The sequence below is a fragment of the Sitophilus oryzae genome, unplaced genomic scaffold (genome assembly GCF_002938485.1).
Source record: "Sitophilus oryzae breed Bouriz unplaced genomic scaffold, Soryzae_2.0 scaffold_929_pilon_pilon, whole genome shotgun sequence".
In the NCBI taxonomy this organism is placed as follows: domain Eukaryota; kingdom Metazoa; phylum Arthropoda; class Insecta; order Coleoptera; family Curculionidae; genus Sitophilus; species Sitophilus oryzae.
In genome coordinates this window covers 188,697-211,946 of record NW_022147560.1, presented here as the reverse complement: position 1 = coordinate 211,946, position 23,250 = coordinate 188,697, and the positions used below count along the sequence as shown (strand labels likewise).

General features: G+C 34.3%; 1 protein-coding gene across 1 annotated transcript; it reads right to left on the bottom strand.

Moving 5' to 3' along the window:
• Positions 1–1,014: 1,014 nt before the first annotated feature.
• Positions 1,015–17,514, bottom strand: LOC115890829 (zinc finger protein 200-like). The gene is made up of 4 exons (XM_030911178.1): positions 16,816–17,514; positions 16,575–16,724; positions 15,397–15,580; positions 1,015–1,419 (listed from the first exon to the last, which is right to left on the bottom strand). The coding sequence occupies exons 1-4, from the start codon at positions 17,198–17,200 to the stop codon at positions 1,116–1,118; spliced, it is 1,023 nt and encodes a 340-aa protein (XP_030767038.1). The 5' UTR covers positions 17,201–17,514; the 3' UTR covers positions 1,015–1,115.
• Between the last annotated feature and the right edge of the window lie 5,736 nt (positions 17,515–23,250).

Here is a 23,250-nt window from a genome sequence, read left to right as displayed (position 1 = left end):
ACTTAATATCAGTTTAATAATATACTTTTGTACTTTTGTGCTTAGGCATAACCATAGATTTAGTAAGATTTTTTTATAATGTCTTTGGGCGTAACAGTGCTTTACTTTTATGCCTAGGCGTTAAAATGACAAAAAGTTAATATCTTTGAGATGTTTGAAAAAAATCCTTTTGATCTGAAGCGAGCGACTTGTTTTGCGGAATATATTGGTGACCGATGTGGAAAAATGACACGCGCCGTAGAATTGTAATGTTATCGGTATCAGGGAGAGTTATAAAGATTTAGCCATTTAGGATAGGACTTTAATTGGAAACAAGTCCTAGTCATTTGGAAATCCGATTTAAATATTGTTTGACTGATCTGATTTAAATAAAAAAAAATCTGATTTAAATCAAATAAATCTGATTTTTTTGATTTTTTTAAAAAATTCATGATTTTTTCCAACCCTGGTTTTTTCTATAATTTCTTGAATGTTGTCTGCCCAAATTCTACAGATTTCTCTAGATTAGTTATGCTCCTCTGTCAGTCAAGGAAATCAAACCAAAACAACTCTTGAGAAATAAGGAAAGGCTCAATCTCTGTGCTAATAGCACAGATTAGGTATACTATATATACAGATATAAATCTTGTCCCTAATTCGTGGTACAAAAATTGTGTTTTTATGACGATGAGCAAACGAGTAAAATTTCCTGTGCGCAAAAATAAACTCGCGTTTAAACAGCATACTAGCTGGGCCGGTCAGGCGCTGTGCACAATTTTAGAGGCCATAAGTGGGCGTGCTATGTGCGCAAACTAGTAACCAAACTAGTGCGCGACTCCGAAAATTGGAACCACGAAAAACAATGCTTTTGACGATAAGTTTATAATCTGTGGTAATAGTATGTTTGGCACACAATGACTAATTATGATTACAACAATACATTGTCATTTAATACAAAAATATTTTTACAATACTACAATTAAAATATTGTTAGGTATGTTAGTTTCTATAACAAAAAAAAAATCAAATATTGAATTTTAACAATTTTTGGGCTAATTTTATTATTAGATTATAATCAAACCACATACATTTAATAGGCTGTTTAAATAAGTCATTTTACAAAATAGAAATAATAGTCAGTCTAATTTTACAATATGCTTCTTTTCATGTGTTTGGCAATGATCCATCCTTCTAAATGTTTTCCCACAAATTTTGCATTCATTGTTGTAATCTTTGGAATGGGTTAATAAATGTTTCAAATAGATAGACTTACACTCAATTCTTTGCATAGTTTTAAAACATATAGGGCATTCAGATATATTTTCGTACTCCATATAAGGAGCTAATTCCTCTTTTGATAAAAACGTTTTAGGGAATTGATGTAATTCCCTTTTGTGACGAAGAACATCTATAGGATCAGGAAATACTTCTTTGCAATAGCTAAAAGGCATTTATATGAATATAAATACGGACAGATCAATGATTGAAATAGTTGACAAAACTGTTAGAGGATTAGTTATTGGTACAGATGGAAAAACAACGGTAATCATTGGAAAAACTGGAAATCCTCCTTTTTTCATAAAAATTTGTACATGATCGTAGATCACGAGTATTACCAAAAAAAAATCAAAACAAATCCATTTTTTACCCAGAACTGCCCTTTTATATCATAGAATATACCTAGTAGTGATAGGCCAGTAAGCGAGGGCTTAGGGTCCGAATTCTGAACACCTGCACCGATTGACGTGAAATTAACAGTGAATAGAGATATATGTATATATATATATATATATATATATATATATATATATATATATATATATATATATATATATATATATATATATATATATATATATATATATATATATATATATATATATATATATATATATATATATATATATATATATATATATATATATATATATATATATATATATGTATAAAGAGATGGGTAGTCTACGCGACTGACTAGTTGAGAAAAATATTCAAACAGGTGTCTTGGGGATGCAGTCTAATAAGAAGGCCGTTAGTTCAAGGAAACTAAACTAACTAAACAATAAAGGGTTTTTCCTTGAACTAACGGCCTTCTTATTAGACTGCATCCCCAAGACACCTGTTTGAATATATATGTATATATATATATATATATATATATATATATATATATATATATATATATATATATATATATATATAACAGTGAATAATGAATATATATAACAGTGAATAACATTTAACAGTGAATAGATATATATATATATATATATATATATATATATATATATATATATATATATATATATATATATATATATATATATATATATATATATATATATATATATATATATATATATATATATATATAAACAAAAAATAACTGTAAAAGTTATAAAAATGTGTCCTAGAAAACTATAAACATTTTCTATAACAGATGTAGCAGATAATAAATCGAAAAATAATTGTAAATGTTATAAAACTATTGTTACGTTTTTCGTCGGTTCCGTGTGGATAGAAAGTCACAATTTATTTAAACACTATTTATTTAACACTAATTAACAAAAACAATAACGATAAAAGACTTATAGAACTATTTACAAACGATTTATAACTAAGAATTTATTTTGAATTTTAGCGCGTCAACTGCACTGGTATATTTATAACTGCCCCCTGTAGGCCACAGCCGCCGGCTTTTATACCGACAGGTAAAGAACTCTAGAATCCATAGATCGTTAGGTGCGTAGAGAAGGTTTTCGAATGTTCTCGTATGTACTAATCCATTCCAGTGGGACTCGATTCTTCTCGAACGAATGAATCATTACGGTGTCTATTCTTTAATGCGATGTTAAGGTCATCTGAGGGCGGGACATATAGTTAGGTTAGGTCGAGTCCACACGGGTCCGCAACACTGCCCCCTTCTTAGGCACATGCCCGTCCCGAGATGTATACGGTGAATGAAGGTATTTGCAAAGCTGACCCCTGGAACATTGCGAAGTCTGGTAGAAATAGCAATCTACAGTTTTCTCTCCCGATCTCAGCTTTGGGTTGTAGCAGCAAACGAGGATCTCGATTCCCGTAAATCTGAACAAGACTTCAATCATGTTCCGGATTGTACGCCAACTCAAACCATCGAGTCCACACGCCAGCTTCGGAATGGCTAATCGTGCAATGTTGTTGTTTAGCAGGGCTTCTCTCAGTTCAATCAGGGTCTTCCATAGATTGAGATAAGTCGGCTTACTCGGGGACCATTCCTTGGTGACCAGGTAGAAGATGTGCCTTGCTTGACCATGTGCATTGTCGGTTAGCCTCAAGACGCTTCCAACCTCTGGATCCTGTCGGCGTAGTTCTCCGACACGCCCAAACTTCTCATTGAACGTCGCAGCGATTCCTCTGGACATCCGCAAATCTCGAGCCACACAATGAGCGAGCGAATAATCAGGAGGCACGGAAAAGAGGTCTCGTTGATCTTCTTTGGTTACACCATAGCGAGCCTTCTCACTGCTGTTGTATCGGGCCATGAAATCGTCAAAGGACATCTCCGAATCAGGGGGATCAAAGCTGCAGGTTCTCACGGTCCCAGCACGATCTTCTATTTCGCCTTGGTAGGGGCTCAAACGGTTGAAATGGACTACCCTCGGTTTTCCTTTTGGCAATTTTCTGATACGGTATACGACGTCATTAATTCTATCCATGACTTCGTATGGCCCTTCCCACGAGGATTGTAGCTTCGGAGATAACCCACGACGTCTCTGCGGGTTATATAGCCACACCAACTTCCCTGGTTGGTATCCTCCATGCTCAGCTTGAATGTCGTAGTGTTCCTTCATTCGGTCACTAGCACTTTGAATATTTAGGCGGACTCTCTGATGAATGTCGTCCATCCTTTGACGTAGTGTGTGGACATAATCTTCTCCGGCGACTTCTTCTCCCGGTCGGCAACCAAATTTCAGATCACAGGGTAGGCGCACTTCCCGTCCCATAACGATGCTGGCTGGAGTTTGCCCTGTAGATTCTTGGACGGATGAACGGTAGGCCAACAGGAACAGGTGAAGAAATTTGTCCCAGTCTCTTTGGTGGTCAGAGACTACTTTGGCCAGATAACGGTTGATAGTTCTGTTCATGCGTTCAACCATCCCATCGGATTGTGGATGTAGAGCAGTCGTCCTGGTCTTGCGGATGTTCAGGACTTCACAGACGCCTTGGAACAGATTGGACTCAAAGTTTCTTCCCTGATCTGAATGAAGCTCCATGGGAACACCAAACCTGCAGATCCATTCTTTAACAAGGGCATCAGCAATCGTGGACGCTTCTTGATTTGGCAACGCGTAGGCCTCGACCCATTTGCTGAAGTAATCCATTACTACCACAATGTATTTGTTGCCATCGTTCGTCTCCGGGAAAGGACCAGCCACGTCGATCGCTATTCGTTCGAAGGGACTACCAACATTGTACTGGCGCATAGGGGCTTTACCACGCTTTTGTGGCCCATTAATGGCTGCGCAAATGTCACATTTCTTACACCAGGCCCTCACATCTTCTTTGCAGTTCACCCAGTAGAACCGTTCACGCAGCTTGCCAAGTGTCTTGGTAACACCAAGATGTCTCCGCTGGTTCCATTGTGAACTTCCTCCAAGACTTCTGGGACCCTCTTCTTTGGAATGACGATCTGTCTTCTCTCTTCTTGTCCCTCCGGTCTCTCGATCACACGGCGAAGTAGTCCGTTATCTATTACCAAGGAATTCCACTGGGCCCAGTACGACTTTACGTTCGGCGAATATCTGCAAACTTCTTCCCACGTTGGTCTTTGGCCTGTGTTTTTCCAGTTAATTACTAAACCTAATTCTGGGTCACTGGTTTGGTCATTTGCAAGATCTTCGGGTTGCCAACTATCATTAACCACAGTTGTTCTTAGGAGTTTCACTTCTTTCTCTTCAGCTCGGGAACAATGCTTACAGTCCTTAGCGCAAGGTCTTCTGGAAAGTGCGTCGGCATTCCGATGGATTGCCCCAGCTCGATGTTCTGTGTCGAAGTCAAATTCTTGTAATCGTTCAATCCATCTAGCTACCTGCCCTTCAGGATTCTTAAATTGCAACAGCCATTTCAAAGCAGCATGGTCTGTTCTTAACAAGAACTTTCTTCCATAGAGATACTTGTAGAAGTGTTCCACTGCTTTAACTACTGCTAGTAATTCTCGTCTGGTTACACAGTAGTTCCTTTCCGGTTTTGACAAGGTCTTACTAAAATAACCAATGACTTTTTCTTGACCATCCTGGATCTGAGACAGAACAGCGCCTAACCAACATTGCTAGCGTCGGTATCCAATATAAAGTTTCCGTTGCCAAGAGGGTAGCTAAGTATGGGCGCACTAGTCAGGGCCTTCTTCAATTTTCGGAATGCCTCGTCAGAATCTGAGTCCCAAGAGAAACGCATCTCGCCTTCGGTAAGTCTGGTCAATGGTTTTGCGATGGTGGCGAAACCCTGTACATAGCGGCGATAGTATGTGCATAGTCCCAAAAAGCTTCGTAGTTCATGTTTATCTTTAGGTATTGGCCACTCTTCCACTGTCTTGGTCTTCTGTGGATCTACCGCAACTCCTTCGGAGGAGACTACATGTCCCAAGTAGTGTACCTTTTCTTGACACAGATGACATTTTTTGGGGCTAAGTTTCAAACCAGAGAGCCCCTAGTCGCTTGAAAACTTCTTCCAAATTCTTCAGATGATCGTCAAAGGATTTCCCAACCACTATGATGTCATCCAGGTACACTAAACAGGTAGTCCAGGATAGTCCCTTTAACACAGACTCCATTAGTCTTTCGAAGGTAGCTGGCGCGTTGCACAATCCAAAAGGCATGACGGTAAATTGCCACAGTCCGGAGCCCACCGAGAACGCTGTCTTCTCTCTGTCTTTCGGCGCCATGTCGACTTGCCAATATCCACTCTTCAGATCTAACGTAGAGAATATCGTTGACCCCGCCAGCGTGTCTAGAGTATCGTCTATCCTCGGCAGGGGATAACTATCCTTCTTGGTAACATTATTGAGCTGCCGATAATCAACACAGAACCTGGTGGTACCGTCTTTCTTCTTTACTAGTACTACCGGCGATGTCCACGGGTTGTTAGATGGTTCGATGACACCCTCTTCTTTCATTTCTCGAAGGATTTTATCAGCTTCTTCACGTTTGGCGAGCGGAAGTCTTCTCGGATTTTGTTTGATTGGTCGTGCATCTCCGGTATCAAACACATCTTGATACTTGATTATCAGGTTTCTCAATTTTCTTCTATTTTCGGGAGATAATCCTTTAACGTTTACTAACTCCTTCACCATTTTGTCCGGAATTTTTGAAGTCGAAACTTTGGAGGCTTCCACGCTTCGAATGACTGAGGAGACCGAAAAGCAGTACCCTAAAAGGGTACTGCTGTTCGGTTAACGTCTGTTCAGTTAACGTCTCCTTTTCGGTTCTAAAGTTAATCAAGACGAGGCCTACTTTGTTTCTATGGAATCCGAACCGCGGTCCGCGACCATATCGCTGTCAGTGGCCTACCGATTTTGTGAATGTCTAAATCGACTCTTAATCACGATATATCCGATCTCACCCGGTCACAAACTGGAGTAAATGAACAGTGTGTCAATAGATTTTACACTCTGGCCACAGAATAATAGCACGATAGAGTGTCTAGACGGTCACCCATCCATCCACTCGCATTGTCTAACGTCGCTTAACTTCGGCGATCTATCGGGTACCGGTATTTCGACATAGCTGGGCCATTGCCCAATAAAGGCGTATCTTAGTTTATAGTATTATGCATTTATTTTAATTACATTTTTGTCGCTCAGGGATCGAAACATCTTCTGCTACCACCACGCGAAGCGTCTCCTCACATTTTCGATGTAGAACCACTTCTTCTTCATTTATTTTCAAAATTCCCTGTTTGAAGTTTAGTTCAAAACCTTTAGTGGTCATGATGTCCATTCCGAGAATAAGTTCATCTTCGATACCTGCTACTAACACTGGATGTTCAAAACTGGTGCTCCCAATAACAAAATTAAGGTTTACTTCTCCATGGACAGCAGCGGAGCCCCCCGTAGCAGTACGTAGTCGCCATTGTGTTGTTTTAACCTTCTTCGATGTTTTAAGAATGTCCGGTCTGATGATAGTTTTCGTCGCACCTGTATCCAACAGCATGGTCCGGAACTCTGCATCAACAAAACCATCCACAAAAATGCTGTTGAATTTGTGTTGTAGCGAGGCGACTTGAACAGTTTTCGTTGGGGCATGTTGGGTACAGGTCGACGTGTGCCCCCTTCATTTCGACCCTTAGTAGTTTTCCGACCTCGACGAAGCCGGTTCTTCGTTCTTCTCCTTACAACGGCTTCGCACGTGTCCCACCTGTCCGCAGTTCCAGCAACGAATCGGTCCCTTCTTGCCCATGTACTGGTCCATTATCTTCCGAATAATCCCTTCCACGGATTCGTCAGAACATTCGTCGATGGCCCGTACTCTTCCTAAAGACCGAGAACTTTGTTTCGCGGCCTCAAATTCTAGGGCACGTGCTAAAGCATCCACCAAGTGCGTTGGGTGGGCTAGGAGAAGTGCTTGTCTTGTCTCGTTGTCACGTAAGTCGTCGGAGAATGCCTGTACTGCCAACCGCTCCATAACATTCTCTGGCGTAGCAGGGTACGCAAGGCGAACGAGGCGGGCTACGTCGGCTTCAAACTCCTGCAGAGACTCATTTGACTTTTGAATGCGATTTTTTAGCTGGGAATGACATGTTCCAAATGAGCTTGGCCGTACCTCATTTCTAAATGTCGTACCAATTGCTGATAATCTCCCTGTTCCGATGGTGACAATGTCTGCAGAATATCAGTCGCATCTCCTCGCAGTGCGACAGTCAAAGCGGTAGCCTTTTCAGCGATTGTCCATCCGTTCGCTCTCGCAACGGCCTCAAACTGGCAAAAATAATTGGCCCAAGCGGTCTTTCCGTCAAACTGTGGAGGCTTAATAACTGACTTTGAGATATACTTATTTTCGACTAGTTTCGGCCCCTCCGATGTTTCTTGACATTTTGGTGAATTTGACTTCGCTATTTCTTCTCTTAAAATTTCGATTTTTCTATTTACATCTTCCTCAATCTCTGTTATTTTGTCTTGTGTATCTGTTATCTTTTCTTCTAATTCCCTGGAATTTTCTGTTATCTATTCTTCTAAATTAAGTATTTTATTATTAAAGCTGGCCTGTATGTCTTTAGAATTTTCTGCGATCTTATCTTCTAAAATATTAATTAAATCCTGGGAATTTTCCATAATCTTATCTTTCAAACTGTCTTCTAAGTTAATTATTTTACTATTCAAATTGCCGTTTAAATTGTCTTGCAATTCCCGGGAATTTTCTGTAATTTTGTCATTCAAACTGTCTTCTAATTTTTGTAGGCATGAGTCAAGGTCACCTTCCAACTCAAAGCAAAATGTGTCAGGATCCTCACCTTCCTCAATCAAAACGTCTCTCAGTCTGGCTTGCAAAATGCTTTTCTTTCCATCTGTCTCGCATTCCCTCTCTTTCAGTATGCATTTTAATTCCAACACTTTCAGGTCTTTCAATTTTTTTGGAGCCATCGTTAGTCTTTTTATTTTTCTAGTCTATCACACACGCCACACTTGACACCAATTGTTTCGTTTTTCGTCGGTTCCGTGTGGATAGAAAGTCACAATTTATTTAAACACTATTATTTAACACTAATTAACAAAAACAATAACGATAAAAGACTTATAGAACTATTTACAAACGATTTATAACTAAGAATTTATTTTGAATTTTAGCGCGTCAACTGCACTGGTATATTTATAACTGCCCCCTGTAGGCCACAGCCGCCGGCTTTTATACCGACAGGTAAAGAACTCTAGAATAGTCCATAGATCGTTAGGTACGTAGAGAAGGTTTTCGAATGTTCTCGTATGTACTAGTCCATTCCAGTGGGACTCGATTCTTCTCGAACGAATGAATCATTGCGGTGTCTATTCTTTAATGCGATGTTAAGGTCATCTGAGGGCGGGACATATAGTTAGGTTAGGTCGAGTCCACACGGGTCCGCAACACTATATAAAAATATCTATTCATCAATTTAATTGTTGGACCGATTTTTGAACTAATTTCGTGTGAATCCATTAGACCGCTAAACACAAGGATTTATTTTAAAATTTCTGTATAGGTGATAAAAAAATCTGATTTTTTTGATTTTTTTAAAAAAATCATGATTTTTTCCAACCCTGTATATATAAGAAACAAAAGTTACATAGTAGCGATGTGTTTTTTCACCCTGGGGGTGAATGCCGCCCTTTTTCGGGGGGTGAAAAATAAATCACCAATTTTAATTGCAAAAATCAATACTGGGATGAATTCTAAACAAAAAATGTTCTATAACATTTTTTCAGAAAATTAATAATTTCCTAGTTATTTAGGATTGAAAATGTTGATTTTTCATCTAAAAACGGCATATTTTTCTGCCATTTTTTATAAATAACTCGAAAACCTTGCGTTTTATTGCAAAACTCGTATAAACCAAAAATGAAGCTTTTGGAATAGCTAAACGATTTATTTTTTGTTGATTGCCGTAGATGTAATAATAGCCGAGTTATCACTCTGTAAAGGCGGTTTCTTATGTTTCGAAAACTAAATTGCAACCTTTTACCGTAAAAAAATGGCGAAAGAACATATTTTTCAAAGAAAATGAATATAACCGTTTTTATAATGCTTGAAAAGACCTTTTAAATGCTTATTTAAAAAAAGTTTGTAGCTCAAAAGCCCGCGGAGTTTTGATAAAAATAAAATGGTCACCTCATTATTTCGGAAAAAAAATAACAACAAAATCTATGACTAAAATCATAAAAATAAAAACTAAGCGTAATACATGTACAGTTGGCTATAATTATGTACTAACAATGGGTTCTGCAAGTTCGAGCGGTTTAGAATGCCTAAATTTGTAAAAAAGTTGAAAATAATGAAAAATTTTTATATTTTATTTTTAATTTTTTTTTACATTTCTCAAAAACTAAGCAAGATACGAAAAAAATGCAATAAAGTAAAATTAAAGGTGTTTTTATTTGCAATATTTTTGCCATCTTTCAATTTTTCTGTAGATTTCTCTGTTTCGTAGATATTACGTTTTTTTAGTTTGACTTGCGTGTAAGGACCACCTTCTTTGAGCCCTTAAAACACAAAAATCTCGTAAAAATGAAGAGTTCAAGACTGTTCAACCATAGAGGTTAATTTGTAGCTCGTTCAATTTCCTAAAAATAGATAGTTTTTATTTTTATGATTTTAGTCACAGATTTTGTTGTTAATTTTTTTCCGAAAAAATGAGGCGTTCCGAAAGGAAAATCCGAAAAAAAAATTGCTAAATTTTATTTTAATCATAACTACGCGAGTTTTTGAGCTACAAACTTGAAAAGACTTTTTAAAAAAGTATTTAAAAGGTCTTTTCAAGCATTTTAAAAAAGGTCATATTTATTTTCTTCGAAAAATGTGTTTTTTCGCCATTATTTTACGGTAAAAGTTCGCAATTTATTTTTCGAAAAATAAAAAATCACCTTTACAGAGTGATAACTCCGCTATTATTCCACCTACCGTAATCAACAAAAAATGAGTCGATTTGTTATTCCAAAAGCTTCATGAATATGCTTGATTTATATGAGTTTTGCGATAAAACGCAAGGTTTTCGAGTTATTTATCAAAAATGGCAGAAATATTGCAGTTTTTAGATGAAAAATCAACATTTTCAATCCTAAATAACTCGGAAAATATTAATTTTCTGAAAAAAATGTTATAGAACATTTTTGCTTAGAATTCATCTCTATTGATTTTTGCAATTAAAATGGGTGATTTATTTTTCACCCCCGAGAAGGGGTGGCACTCACCCCCAGGGTGATAGGACACACCGCTACTATATAACTTTTATTTCTATTCACTGTTAAAATTTCACGTCCATTGGTGCGAGTGTCAAGAATTCGGAGGTAATACCAGAGAAGAACAATCGTAGAGAAGCGACAAAAACCGTCGGCAGTCTAGCGATGGGAACTATCGAATGAATTAGACTATCGAATGGTTAATGAATGAATGATTTCAACTATCGAATGGTTTTATTCGAATAAAATCATTCATTCATTTGTATACTAAAGCATATGTGACAACCTCGCCGTGCGACTAAATGGTTATCGTTGAGCCACGACTATCGAATGCTTTTGATAAATGAAATTTAGTATTCGTTTGATTTTTGTATGCGTTAAGCCCCGTTCTCAGAACTGCGTCGTGTCGCAGTTCTGAGAACGGGGCTTCAGTGCATTATTAGTTCTTCCAAATTTTTATAACTTCGCCGTATAAATACTGTGCTATTTTTGCGTTTATTAAAATAGTTAAAATACTAAAATAGTAGTTATTTTTTAATTTTATTTATTGACGATTGTGTGCATGTGCAGGTGGTCAAAATTTTTCCGAAAATTTGTGTGGCTTTCCGTAGTCCGATCGTTCAATTATTTAATTTTATATGGTCTATTTTTTAATGGGAAATTTTGAGAAGTAGCAATTTTTAAGAGAGATGAGATGAACTTACAATGAATTTTAAAAATACATATTTGTATTTTAGATGTTTTAATAATATGAATTAGTTGAACTTAATAATCATATTTAAGTAATGTGATTAAGTAAATGGGGGGTTATCAAACTCAAACTATGGGGTGAGAAAATTAAAATGAAACGTGCCAATTTAAAAAAGTTAACGATGTTTGTATTTTGTTTATGCTAATTCTCTTACATGTAGTTTTTTGCGAAGAAATATTTCATTTATTTTTTAAAGTAAATGCCAGTAAAAGTAAATATAATTTTTAAATAGTAATATAAAGCACCTAATATAAATAATTTTGATTTCTAATTTTCTATTTACATTTTCCTTCCATTACACTGCATGCTTAGAAAATTAATAAATGTTTATATTTCATGATTTTAAAATTTGTTGTTAATATAACAAATTAGTTCTGTAATTATTATTATTTAATAAACCAACGTTGCCACACAAAAAATTTAGAGACTATATTATTTTTAAATAGGATCTAATATAAATAATTTTGACATCTAATTTGTTGTTTATATTTTGTTACTACTTAAAAAAAAATATTTATATTAAATGATTTTAAATTTTGTTGTTAATAGGTATAACAAATTATTACTGTTATTATTATTTATTAAACCAGTCTTTGCTAAAAAACATTAAAAATCATTTTCCTACATCCAAAATAACAAGTATTATTGCAGTGTAACAACAGAATATTAATAAAAAAAATGCAGAATATATAGACATACTAACCCTAACTAACTAAAGCCAAACAATTAATATTCTTTGCTAATATCAACTAATACCAAAATATGGCAACAGCGCCTTTCATAATGTATTTTCTGTGTAAATACTAGCACCTCAATAAAAAAAATAATGTGTCCTTATTTTTATCTGACTCCGCAAAAAATCAAAGATGCCGGCTTCTTTCATAGCATTGCCACCGACCGCCTGTCGGGTTTCTCGGAAAGAAACCTACGTCGCCGGGCGACAACTAAAATTCAGTTAATATTTTATTATAATCGATCCTGACGAATAAATGAATTTCATAAATGAATGAATTTTATAAATGAATGGTTTTTGCTGCCGAATTACTAGAATACAATATTTCAAGGCAGATGACGGATCTATTCGATAATTTTTATTCGAATAGTTTTCAACGAATGTTTTCTTACTAACTATCGAATTATTCGAATAAATTGCAACTATCGAATGTTTCGATAGTATTCATTCGATAGTTCCCACTACTAGTCGGCACTATTGAAATGAGGGGGACGAAGTTTTGTGACCTTCAAATTGGCGTACTTGAGAGATCGCCGGTTTATAGATACACTGAGAGAAATTCAATGAAGGCAAAAGAAATGAAAAAAGCTATACACTGAAAAAACATGCGTTCAATAAAAAGTATATTATAAATATTTAGGAATCATATTGAATAGTAACTATCTTTTAAGATTTAACACAGGTTTCCGCGGTTTGTGGATTTATCGCGTTTTCATAACCTATTCCTTTTAGAGGGACATTTTCAAATCGTATCTGATAATATTGTTTGTTTCGAAATTAATATTTGAAAGTGTTTTTTAATCAAAATTATAAATAAAACAATTTTAAGAAAATTTCGAATATTTATCAGCTGTTATCACAAGAGTTAAAACAAACCAAAAAGTAAATAACATAATAATTAGAGTTGAGGGTTGGAACCGGAGTGTTACAACAGCAAAATAAAACACTAATTTACCAAAATACCCCAAAACACTTTACTTCTGCAGTGCATCAGCAGATGATTAAAACTAAGATGATTAAAAAACATAATATCTCTATAATATAAGAACATAGGTGGTAGATTAAATTTACAAAAGAAAACCCAGAAAAGATTCAGCGGTTCTGAAAATGTAAGCAATTTTTTTTATTTTCAAAGAATCTCGGTTATTCTGGACTTATTTGAAAAACGGTAAAGAGAAAATATGCTTCATTTATCGAGATCTACCGGCCCTGAAAATATTTGCACTTATCTCACCCTGTATATTAAAAAATCATATTTTACATAAAAAAACATATTATATTTAAAGATAACACAACTTAAATTAGCGTCGCTAATATATTATATTTGCGACAAAATATTATTTAATTTTCTAAAACATATTATATTTGAAGATAACATAACTTAAATTAGCGTCGCTAATATATTATATTTGCGATAAAATATTATTTAATTTTCTAATACAGAGTTTTAATTTTCTAATTATTTTTTATTAAACGCTAACAACCTGCATCTACTTTAAGTTTTAATAATATTTGGTTCTGAAAATTAGTTCCTTCTTTAAGTAATACCATATGATCGAATAAAAACGGCATCAACAATGGCTATGAAATGAAGATCGCTGTCATTTTATATGTAAAATTATATGGGAAATGTCATCGATCGTCATTTCCAAGCCAACTGGACGCCGTTTTTTTCGATCATACGGTAAATATAGATAATTAGGTAATTCAAAAAGATTAATTATGTACACAAATAAAAAATAGTAAGATTTCAGGACTTTATCATTAACAATGGCAACGCTGGCCGTATTCCGAAAACACGCTGAGATGACAGACCTCCCACTCCAAATTTTTAGGCGGGATTCGTTTTGTCGCTTCTCTACGATTGTTCTTCTCTGGTAATACCCTATTTTTATCCTCGCTTACTGGCCTATGATGGGAATACCGGCTCCACATTAGTCGCGTTACAATAGCGACCGTTCCAGAGAAATACCGCGATTTTGTAACCGAGGTTCTGGCTTGTGAAGTATCGCTGTTCTCACCTATATAGTATTTCTGGTCATTGTACCTACCTATACCCATCCCTGCTGTTATCTTTGTTTCCGTGCAGGTGCATAAAAAACAAGCAACGTGCAGATGGCAAGAAGAATTTAGTTATATTAGCTTTCAATTTTGGAAAAAAACTATTAAATAAATAATATAATTTATTGGTATTTAATACTTTTATTCGCCATCTTTTCTTTAGACTGGAGAATAGCTTTTTATAAGTTTTATATTTTTGCCAATAATATTTAGATTTATATTCTTCTGATACACGTTATAACCGTTAGAATTTATATTAAAATACATATATTTGTAAGATAATTATATTTTTCTATCTTTTTTCAAAACAAACCGATTTGGTCATTGAAACTATGCGGTCTGGATTTTAAAGTGTAAGACAGTGATGTAGACAGCTTAATGGAACATCAAATGTTTTAAAAAGAGCTAAAAATGGGTCGACACATTTCTTCTATGCGGTATTGCCGGATTTTGCATCAAAATTTCAAACTGCACAACCAACTAAGCGTTTACGAAAAATGTTGCATCTAGGGTTGGAACTTTATTTTTCACTACTCAGTTACTCATTTTACTACAGCTGTAGTAGATTATATTTAGTTTAGATATATTATCGTCATTTCATTAGTATACATGAAAGTTTTTAAAATAGTTTATATTTTTCTACATACATTTTCCTACAAACGTAAAAAACCGGCAACACTGTAGATTATTGAAATAACAAAGATTGATTGACGTATTCAATTCTTTTCAGTTGGGTTTTAAATTGCACCTTCGGTATTTATTTACTTTATTAGACAGAAAATAACACTCAGAATAGAATGACATATCATATGTCAATTTTTAGTTTGTTTTACCTTTTATTATGTAATAAAAGTTGACAAATATTTGAAATTCTTAAATTTATTGCCAATCAAATGAACAAAATCAGAATAGGCAACTATTTCAATCATTTTGAATCGCTTTGTAGTAAGAGAAAAAAATAATACCTACCAGCAAGTTCTTTTTTTTAATTCTATAGCTTGTTCTCTCTCTTTTAATTCTTTTTCCTTAATTTTTTCCTCTTCTTCGTCAAAAAAATCGTACACATCTTGGGGCTCCTGTTTCTTTTTGAAGATTTTCGGTATTACTTCATATAATTTTGGTAATTTTGACGTATCCGTGTTTTCGCTTATATCTATGAAAGGATAAATTTAGATCAAATATTGTAGCAAAATAAAAACACTAAATCACCACAATACACCAAAACACTTTTACTTTTACACTGGACGCGCGTTTCGCTAACCATGTTAGCATCATCAGCAGATGATTATAAACTAAGTTAATAATATATAATAATAAAAACTCGCCATCAGCAAGTTAATAATAAAAACTCAGTTTTTAATCATCTGCTGATGATGCTAACATGGTTAGCGAAACGCGCGTCCACTGTATAAGTAAAAGTGTTTTGGTGTATTGTGGTGAATTAGTGTTTTTATTTTGCTGTGTCTTCTCGCTAATAAGAGAAAAAAGTCAGTGGCGTGCATGCTTGTTTTAGAAAAATATTCCAATGGTAACCCATATGCATGTCCCTGGTGAATATGTCGACATTTTTTTGACTTTAAAATATGTCGCATTTATAGTAACTTTTACCCTCAAAATTTCATTCGAAACGCTAAAAGTAGTTGGACGAAAATTATAATAAATCGAAAAAATAGACTTTAACACCCTGTAGCTACGAAACAAAGCAGAATCGGAACTATGTTGATATGAAAAATAAATCTTATTTTTACGCGAGGAATCTCCCCACGAGAGATGGCACATGTTTTTTGAAACACCCTGTATATGATCTAGGGTAGTTTGTCGGTGGTGCAACTATTGGTGGGTATATATTTGTGTTTTTGTAGTATCGTTTGGTAATAATCATTAAATATCTAAACAATTTTGTAAACTTACATTATTTTGTGCAACTATGCAAAAATATTAGGTTTTTAAAAGTTGCACACTTTTTGTTTTATTTTTATCTGTAGAGTCAACCACCGAAGTTAGATACACTATTTTTTGACATCCTGTATATAGATTTTTGAAATACGAAAACATATGAAATTTCAAAAAATAATAGATTTCAATGGAATTATTGTTATTTGTTATTTTTAGATAATTTCTTTATAATTAATAAAATAAAAACTTACCATTTATACAATTTCTTACTTTATTTATTTTTTCTTGTTTGTTATCTAACTTTTTTACCAATTTATGGGGCTCACTAACACTACTTTCCTTTTCTGCATCTACTGATTGTGTACTATCTATTTTTGAAAATGTCCTCAAAATACTCACATCTTAAATGAAACAAATACAATATGTAGTATTATCTGTTAGTACTTTTATTTCAATATGTTTAAATTATCTTTATGAGTAAAAGTATCTTACCTGAACTGGTACATATGGATGGTTTTTTGTTCTTATTAGAATGTAATGTAATAAGTATCTCATTCTCATTAATTATTTCACTAGTTATTTCGTATTCATTCTCAACACTTATATCAGAGGACAGAGGTTGCCTTTCAGTTTCAGTGAGCTTACGCTTTTTTAAGGATTGGTTCTTATTAATTAACCCATGGCTATCATTGATAATCATACACAATTGTATGTGCTTTTCAAATTGAGCTTCATGTTCATAAAAGCCATTACAGTATCCACATAGATATTGGATACTTAGATCTCTAGGGCTAGAACTCTCATCAACTACCGAAGTAACAGTTGTATCTGTATTACTCTCATTTTGTACAGACAGAGATTGATTTGAGAAACTCATAATTCTAGTTTAATACGATTTTTATTCTACAAAATACCTTATTTTGTACTAATGTTTTCAATAGTTGTAATGTATGTCCATTATATACTGTCCCTAACAATCCTAATATCGACTTAACTTATTTTATTAAAACAAAATTTGGTAATACCCAAAATTTTACTAAATCACAAAAAACGAAAAAACATAAATTATAATTTTAAAATGTTTTCACTATTTTCAAACATTCAAAAACAAAATTAAAATTTCTTTTTGTTGACTTTTTCTATACTTCTTGGTTTCTTTGACTCTTGACACTGCCCTATGACACTGCCGTTTAGAGATGGGCAAAAGTAACCGGTTTTTTGAATAACCGGTATTTTCCTCTAAAATAACCGGTTATTTAAAGGTAGTTTTTTTTTCACCAGTTAACCTAATAACCTTGCATTACGTTCAATAACCTATAGCCGGTTATTTTTTAAAAAATCGTACTTGTTTAAAACAAGTAACAATTAAATTACGCCGTTACGCCGATACGCCGTATTTAGGATAGTGTGGCTGCACCCTGACTCTTTGACACTGCCCTATGACACTGCCGTTTAGAGATGGGCAAAGTAACCGGTTTTTGAATAACCGGTATTTTCCTCTAAAATAACCGGTTATTTAAAGGTAGTTTTTTTTCACCAGTTAACTAATAACCTTGCATTACGTTCAATAACCTATAGCCGGTTATTTTTTAAAAAATCGTACTTGTTTAAAACAAGTAACAATTAAATATTAGCTGTTTGAATCGTAAATTTCGAAGGAGCGAACGGCACGGATCTTCCAGATATTACGACGATAACGGGAGATCCCGCTCCCGCTCCCAAAACGAAATATATGACATCAAACATCAAATGTGAAAATTAAATCAGGCATCAGGCGAACGCTGATAATAATCAAAACAACAGCCGAATGGCCCTGACAGGTCAGGCCGTAAAACAAAGTACTAATGCCATAGCCTACTACTAGCCACCAGCTAGCCAAGTGATACGAACCTAACTTCAAATAGATTCTCTAAATTCTATATTTAAATTTTAACCGACTTTAACGGAATTTCAACGGTTCTTCAAAAGTTTTCCATGGTTTCGCCCAGTTTCACCGTAAATATATTTTATTTGTAGTTTGAAGTCTCTCTTGAAGCTTAGACTAAGAATACAAAATTGAAGTTCAAGTAACGAATGAAGATACTCTTTCATTATTTATTCATTCAGTCTCCTTATTTTTCTTTGGTATTTGATTAAAATAACTTGGTTGTAGATTGTAGAACTTGTGAGTTGTGTGGTTTATTTGAACGTTAAGTAATTACTAGTTTTAATATCATATCCATGTCTACTCAAAAAAAATTAGGTTAGCATTTTTATTTAAATTCATTTTGTACATATACATACTTACATTGCTACAATCTCTATTTAATCATGCGATTTAACTAAGTTTATTATCTAAATTTGAAGTAGACCTATGGAGTGTAGAGGTAAGTAAACCTATAGGAAAACTAAATATTTAGTTTTGCTAGGTTAGGTTATTTGAATAACCGGTTAATTTGTGTCGGTTAATTTTGTCAAGTTATTATTTTTTAAAGATAATTCCGGTTAACCTATAACCGGTTTTTTACCAATAACCGCCCATCTCTACTGCCGTTCTTTTGAAAGATCTTTTAATAGAAGGCACCAGGCTCTTGGCATCTTAGGGTGCAGCCACACTATCCTAAAAACGGCGTATCGGCGTAACGGCGTATCGGCGTATCGGCGTAACGGCGTATCGGCGTAACGGCGTAACGACCTTGAATCGATTTCCAGTAATTCTATTGGCTGAAATTTTTGACAGATGAATTTGGCAGATAAAATTTCTGACAGATGAATGTTTCAGCCAATAGAATTACTGGAAATCTATTCAAGGTCATTACGCCGTTACGCCGATACGCCGTTTTTAGGATAGTGTGGCTGCACCCTTAGACAAGCTTAGGGATGTACGATTCGAATCGATTTTAATTGAAGATCGATCTTTTTGCCCAAAATACCGATTAAAATCGATCGATTTTTATCAAACGATCTTTTGGTAGAATCGATCTTTTTTCAAAATCGAAGATCTATTTTATTTGTACATTTTTACAGGTTTATTTATTTGTTAGAATAAAAAAACACATTAGTTTTCCTTGAATATTTGTTTACAGTGCATCTCTAATAAAACGCCATCTAGCAATGAATTGAAAAATTAAGTGTAAGTGCTCGCTACCGCCTGCGTCGATGTCTGTATAATATGTTTATCACTTTGATATTAGGTGTCAGATTTTTGTCGGTGATTCCCATATTTTTATATTTTATAACAGAATATTTTTTGATTTTAGCTTCTTTCCAACCGACTGATATATCAAAATTACAGAATTTACCGGTACATATTCTGTGTCAAAATCATCATAAGCATGCCAAAAGCCGAATATTCTATTTTAACATTGTCATAGTATTTTTAATTTTTACAAGTATATCTCGGTTTGTGGGTGTTTCTGGCTCAGTTTGGGATGACTCTTATTCAATTTTTTAAATGTGTTAATAAACGGTTTTACGATTTTTATGTATTTAATTTTTTTTATGATTATATCGTATTTTTATTATATCAGTACACCAATGCATTCAGAATCGAATATCGATATTTATTAAGATCGATCTTTTATTACCGACTTTTTTTCTGGATCGATCTTGTTATGTCCGATCTTGAATCGATTCAAAATATCGATTTATTTTATTTTTGGGACATCACTAGACAAGCTTGACATCAAATACGTTTAAATAAAATATACGACGGCCTCCCCATAAGAGCAATGAGAGGATTTACGTCCCAGTATTGAAGGAGGACAGAAAATCGAGTCGAATGGTTTCAAGACATAGGTTCATCCTTGTTTAGTCAAACCTCCTACAAACCAAGGATAGACTTATGTAGGAAATGCATTGAAATTCTATAGCCATCCTTCAATATCGGGACAGGAATTTAAGCGGTACCCTCCGTATACTTTATTTTAAACGTATTTGGTCTGTAGCAACAAGTCCCCACAGATCAATTGTGCTGACTGACAGAAGACAGGTGTCATCAGAATCAAGCAACACGAAGCTGTAGTGTCAATAATTTCCCGCTAATCACGCAAAACTACTTCGAGTTATTATTTTAAGTATTTGTTAAATTTTCTGAAAAATAAACCAAATAAAATTGGTGTAAAAACAAGTGAGAGTTTTAGTTCAACGGCTAGAGCCCCCACTTTCAGCAGTTCAACGATAAAATGATATATAAATCGATAACCATAGAACAGGATTAAAGCTAGATGCAACCATAGATCCTACTTGTAAACTAGGGATGGACCATACGCATTATGTAAAAGTAGTTCGAACATACCAATGACTAAAGTACTACTAAATACAAGGACATCTAATGTCCATATCTTGCCGATATACAGGGTACAGCCATTTTTTTGGACGTAACCACAGGAGAAAATAATACAGAACGAAATTTTTCTTACATAAGATCCTGACAACATTTTTTGGTGCGCCATCTATTAACTTGGCTCTATAATTTATAACAAAATAGTTATTCTTGCCATAAGAAGCTGTGTATTTCTAGTATCCCAATCATCACAAGCGCCCCTAACGGCGATTTTCGAACTTCATTTAGATCTCAAAAACTGGGCCCATAATTTTTGCGTTCGATTCGCCTCCTCCTTTTAGACTCCATAATGCGTAGATTGCGTAGCTTCTGTGATAATATGATTTATTTTGTTTCTCATTTATATGGTAGGGATGTCCCAAAAATAAAATAAAGCGATATTTTGAATCGATTCAAGATCGGACATAACAAGATCGATCCAGAAAATCCAGATCGAGATCGATCCAGAAAAAAATCGGTAACAAAAGATCGATCTTAATAAATATCGATATTCGATTCTGAATGCATAGGTGTATTGATATAATAAAAATACGATATAATCATAAAAAAAATTAAATACATAAAAATCGTAAAACCGTTTATTAACACACTTAAAAAATTGAATAAGAGTCATCCCAAACTGAACCAGAAACACCCACAAACCGAGATATACTTGTAAAAATTAAAAATACTATGACAATGTTAAAATAGAATATTCGGCTTTTTGCATGCTTATGATGATTTTGACACAGAATATGTGCCGGTAAATTCTGTAATTTTGATATATCAGTCGGTTGGAAAGAAGCTAAAATCAAAAAAAATATTCTGTTATAAAATATCGAAATATGGGAATCACCGACAAAAATCTGACACCTAATATCAAAGTGATAAACATATTATACAGACATCGACGCAGGCGGTAGCGAGCACTTACACTTAATTTTTCAATTCATTGCTAGATGGCGTTTTATTAGAGATGCGCTGTAAACAAATATTCAAGGAAAACTAAAGTGTTTTTTTATTCTAACAAATAAATAAAATAAACCTGTAAAAATGTTTATCTTTTATGGGATGGCGTGGTGTAAATGATATCCCTGTATCCCGTGTTACCGATATTGACTAATCAGGATGAGAATGTTAGTCAAAAGAAATACTTAATAAAAATGCAAATACATGTATCAAAAAGAAAATGAGGAAAGAGCGAAGAATGATGAGAAATTGAAGAGTGGAAATACCAAAGGGGGTAAAGTGCCAAAATTATTTTTTCGAGATAAATGAGAAAAACAGTAGAACTGAAACTAATAAATTTAAAAAATCTTTTAGAATACATATAATATACATAAACAATAGACGCTTTTGCTTGGCATTTGTAACTTTTGTTAGGACCAAGGTTAGGACCATGCAGCATAGTATTTTTATTACGTTTTTGGTTTGGTTTGGTTTGGTTTGGTATAACATTGTATTGAAAAATTTGGCATTTTGATATTTCCATTCTTCAATTTATTAAAAGAAAGAAAACAAAGTAACATTCATATTTAGTGTTTAAAAAAATAAATTCTTGTTGAAAAAATATATATATAGCAAACACGGGAATATAATTTTTAGATATTGACGTTCTACTTAGTATAAATAAATATGTGTTTTAAAGCCTAAAGGAAAGACTACCCTAAAGTGTATACCTATAAAGTCGATTGAATCATTTTAGATTGAGCATTTAAATTTTTCGAGATTTACAGGTTCCCGGGATTTAATATCGGGATTTCGGGATTAAACATACATCGGGATCCCGGGCCCGGGATATATATAAGTTCCCGTCATGCCTTAGTGATGTTTCCATCAGACACATAGATCATAGATCGTCTGCATAATCCAGAGGACTTCTAGCCTGCTTAGGAATCCCCCAAGAGGAATCCCTATTGTATATGGGGATTTTTTTCTTTAAATGCTCTGTTTAGCGCTACATCCATAACGATGTTAAAGAGTAACGAAAATATACAGGCTCTGTATACCTACTGCAATAGAAATTTTCTCCCCAACTTGACCTTTATGTAATACACAGCTGTAGCATCATGATAAAGCATTTTAATCATGCGGATTATTTTGTCAGGCATGCCTTTTCCTCTCAAAGCTTTCCAGATGGCTATGTATTTTATTGTATCGGGATACTGGTTTGGAAACTCTAGTTAGAACCTTTAAGGGTTTTGTAACGACGCCAACGACGGGATAAAACGTTTTAAATATCTGACCGTTAGTGTGCGCTGCGTAAAGAGGATAGGAAAATACGAAAATAATCAAAATGTTTTGCGCATCTATAAAGTCAATGAATAAATTGGTATAAGAGTCTGCATGATCACATATAGGGTGGTCTAAACTGTATTCCGGAGACTTCGCGGCAGCTTCCGGAGACTTCGTGGTCCGAACTGTATTTCGGTTATATTCTGCAGATAAAAATAAATAAAAAAGTTCGTATAAATGTATGTCCTAAAATGCTTAGGTTTGGAGATACAGGGTGTAGAAATTTCATATTTATTTCGATTTTTTGCAAATAATTTATGAAGTAACGTCAATATTTGGATGAAAATTGGTGTCTGGGAGTTTTTTGACATGAGAAATTTTTTTTGGTC

Bases quoted from the DNA above. Each gene is read 5' to 3' on its own strand.
- LOC115890829 (XM_030911178.1), bottom strand. From the start codon at position 17,200: ATGAGTTTCTCAAATCAATCTCTGTCTGTACAAAATGAGAGTAATACA. The intron at 16,725-16,815 runs GTAAGATACTTT...GTTTCATTTAAG, and splicing joins ATCCATATGTACCAGTTCAG to ATGTGAGTATTTTGAGGACA. The intron at 1,420-15,396 runs GTAGGTATTATT...AATGCCTTTTAG, and splicing joins TTAAAAAAAAGAACTTGCTG to CTATTGCAAAGAAGTATTTC.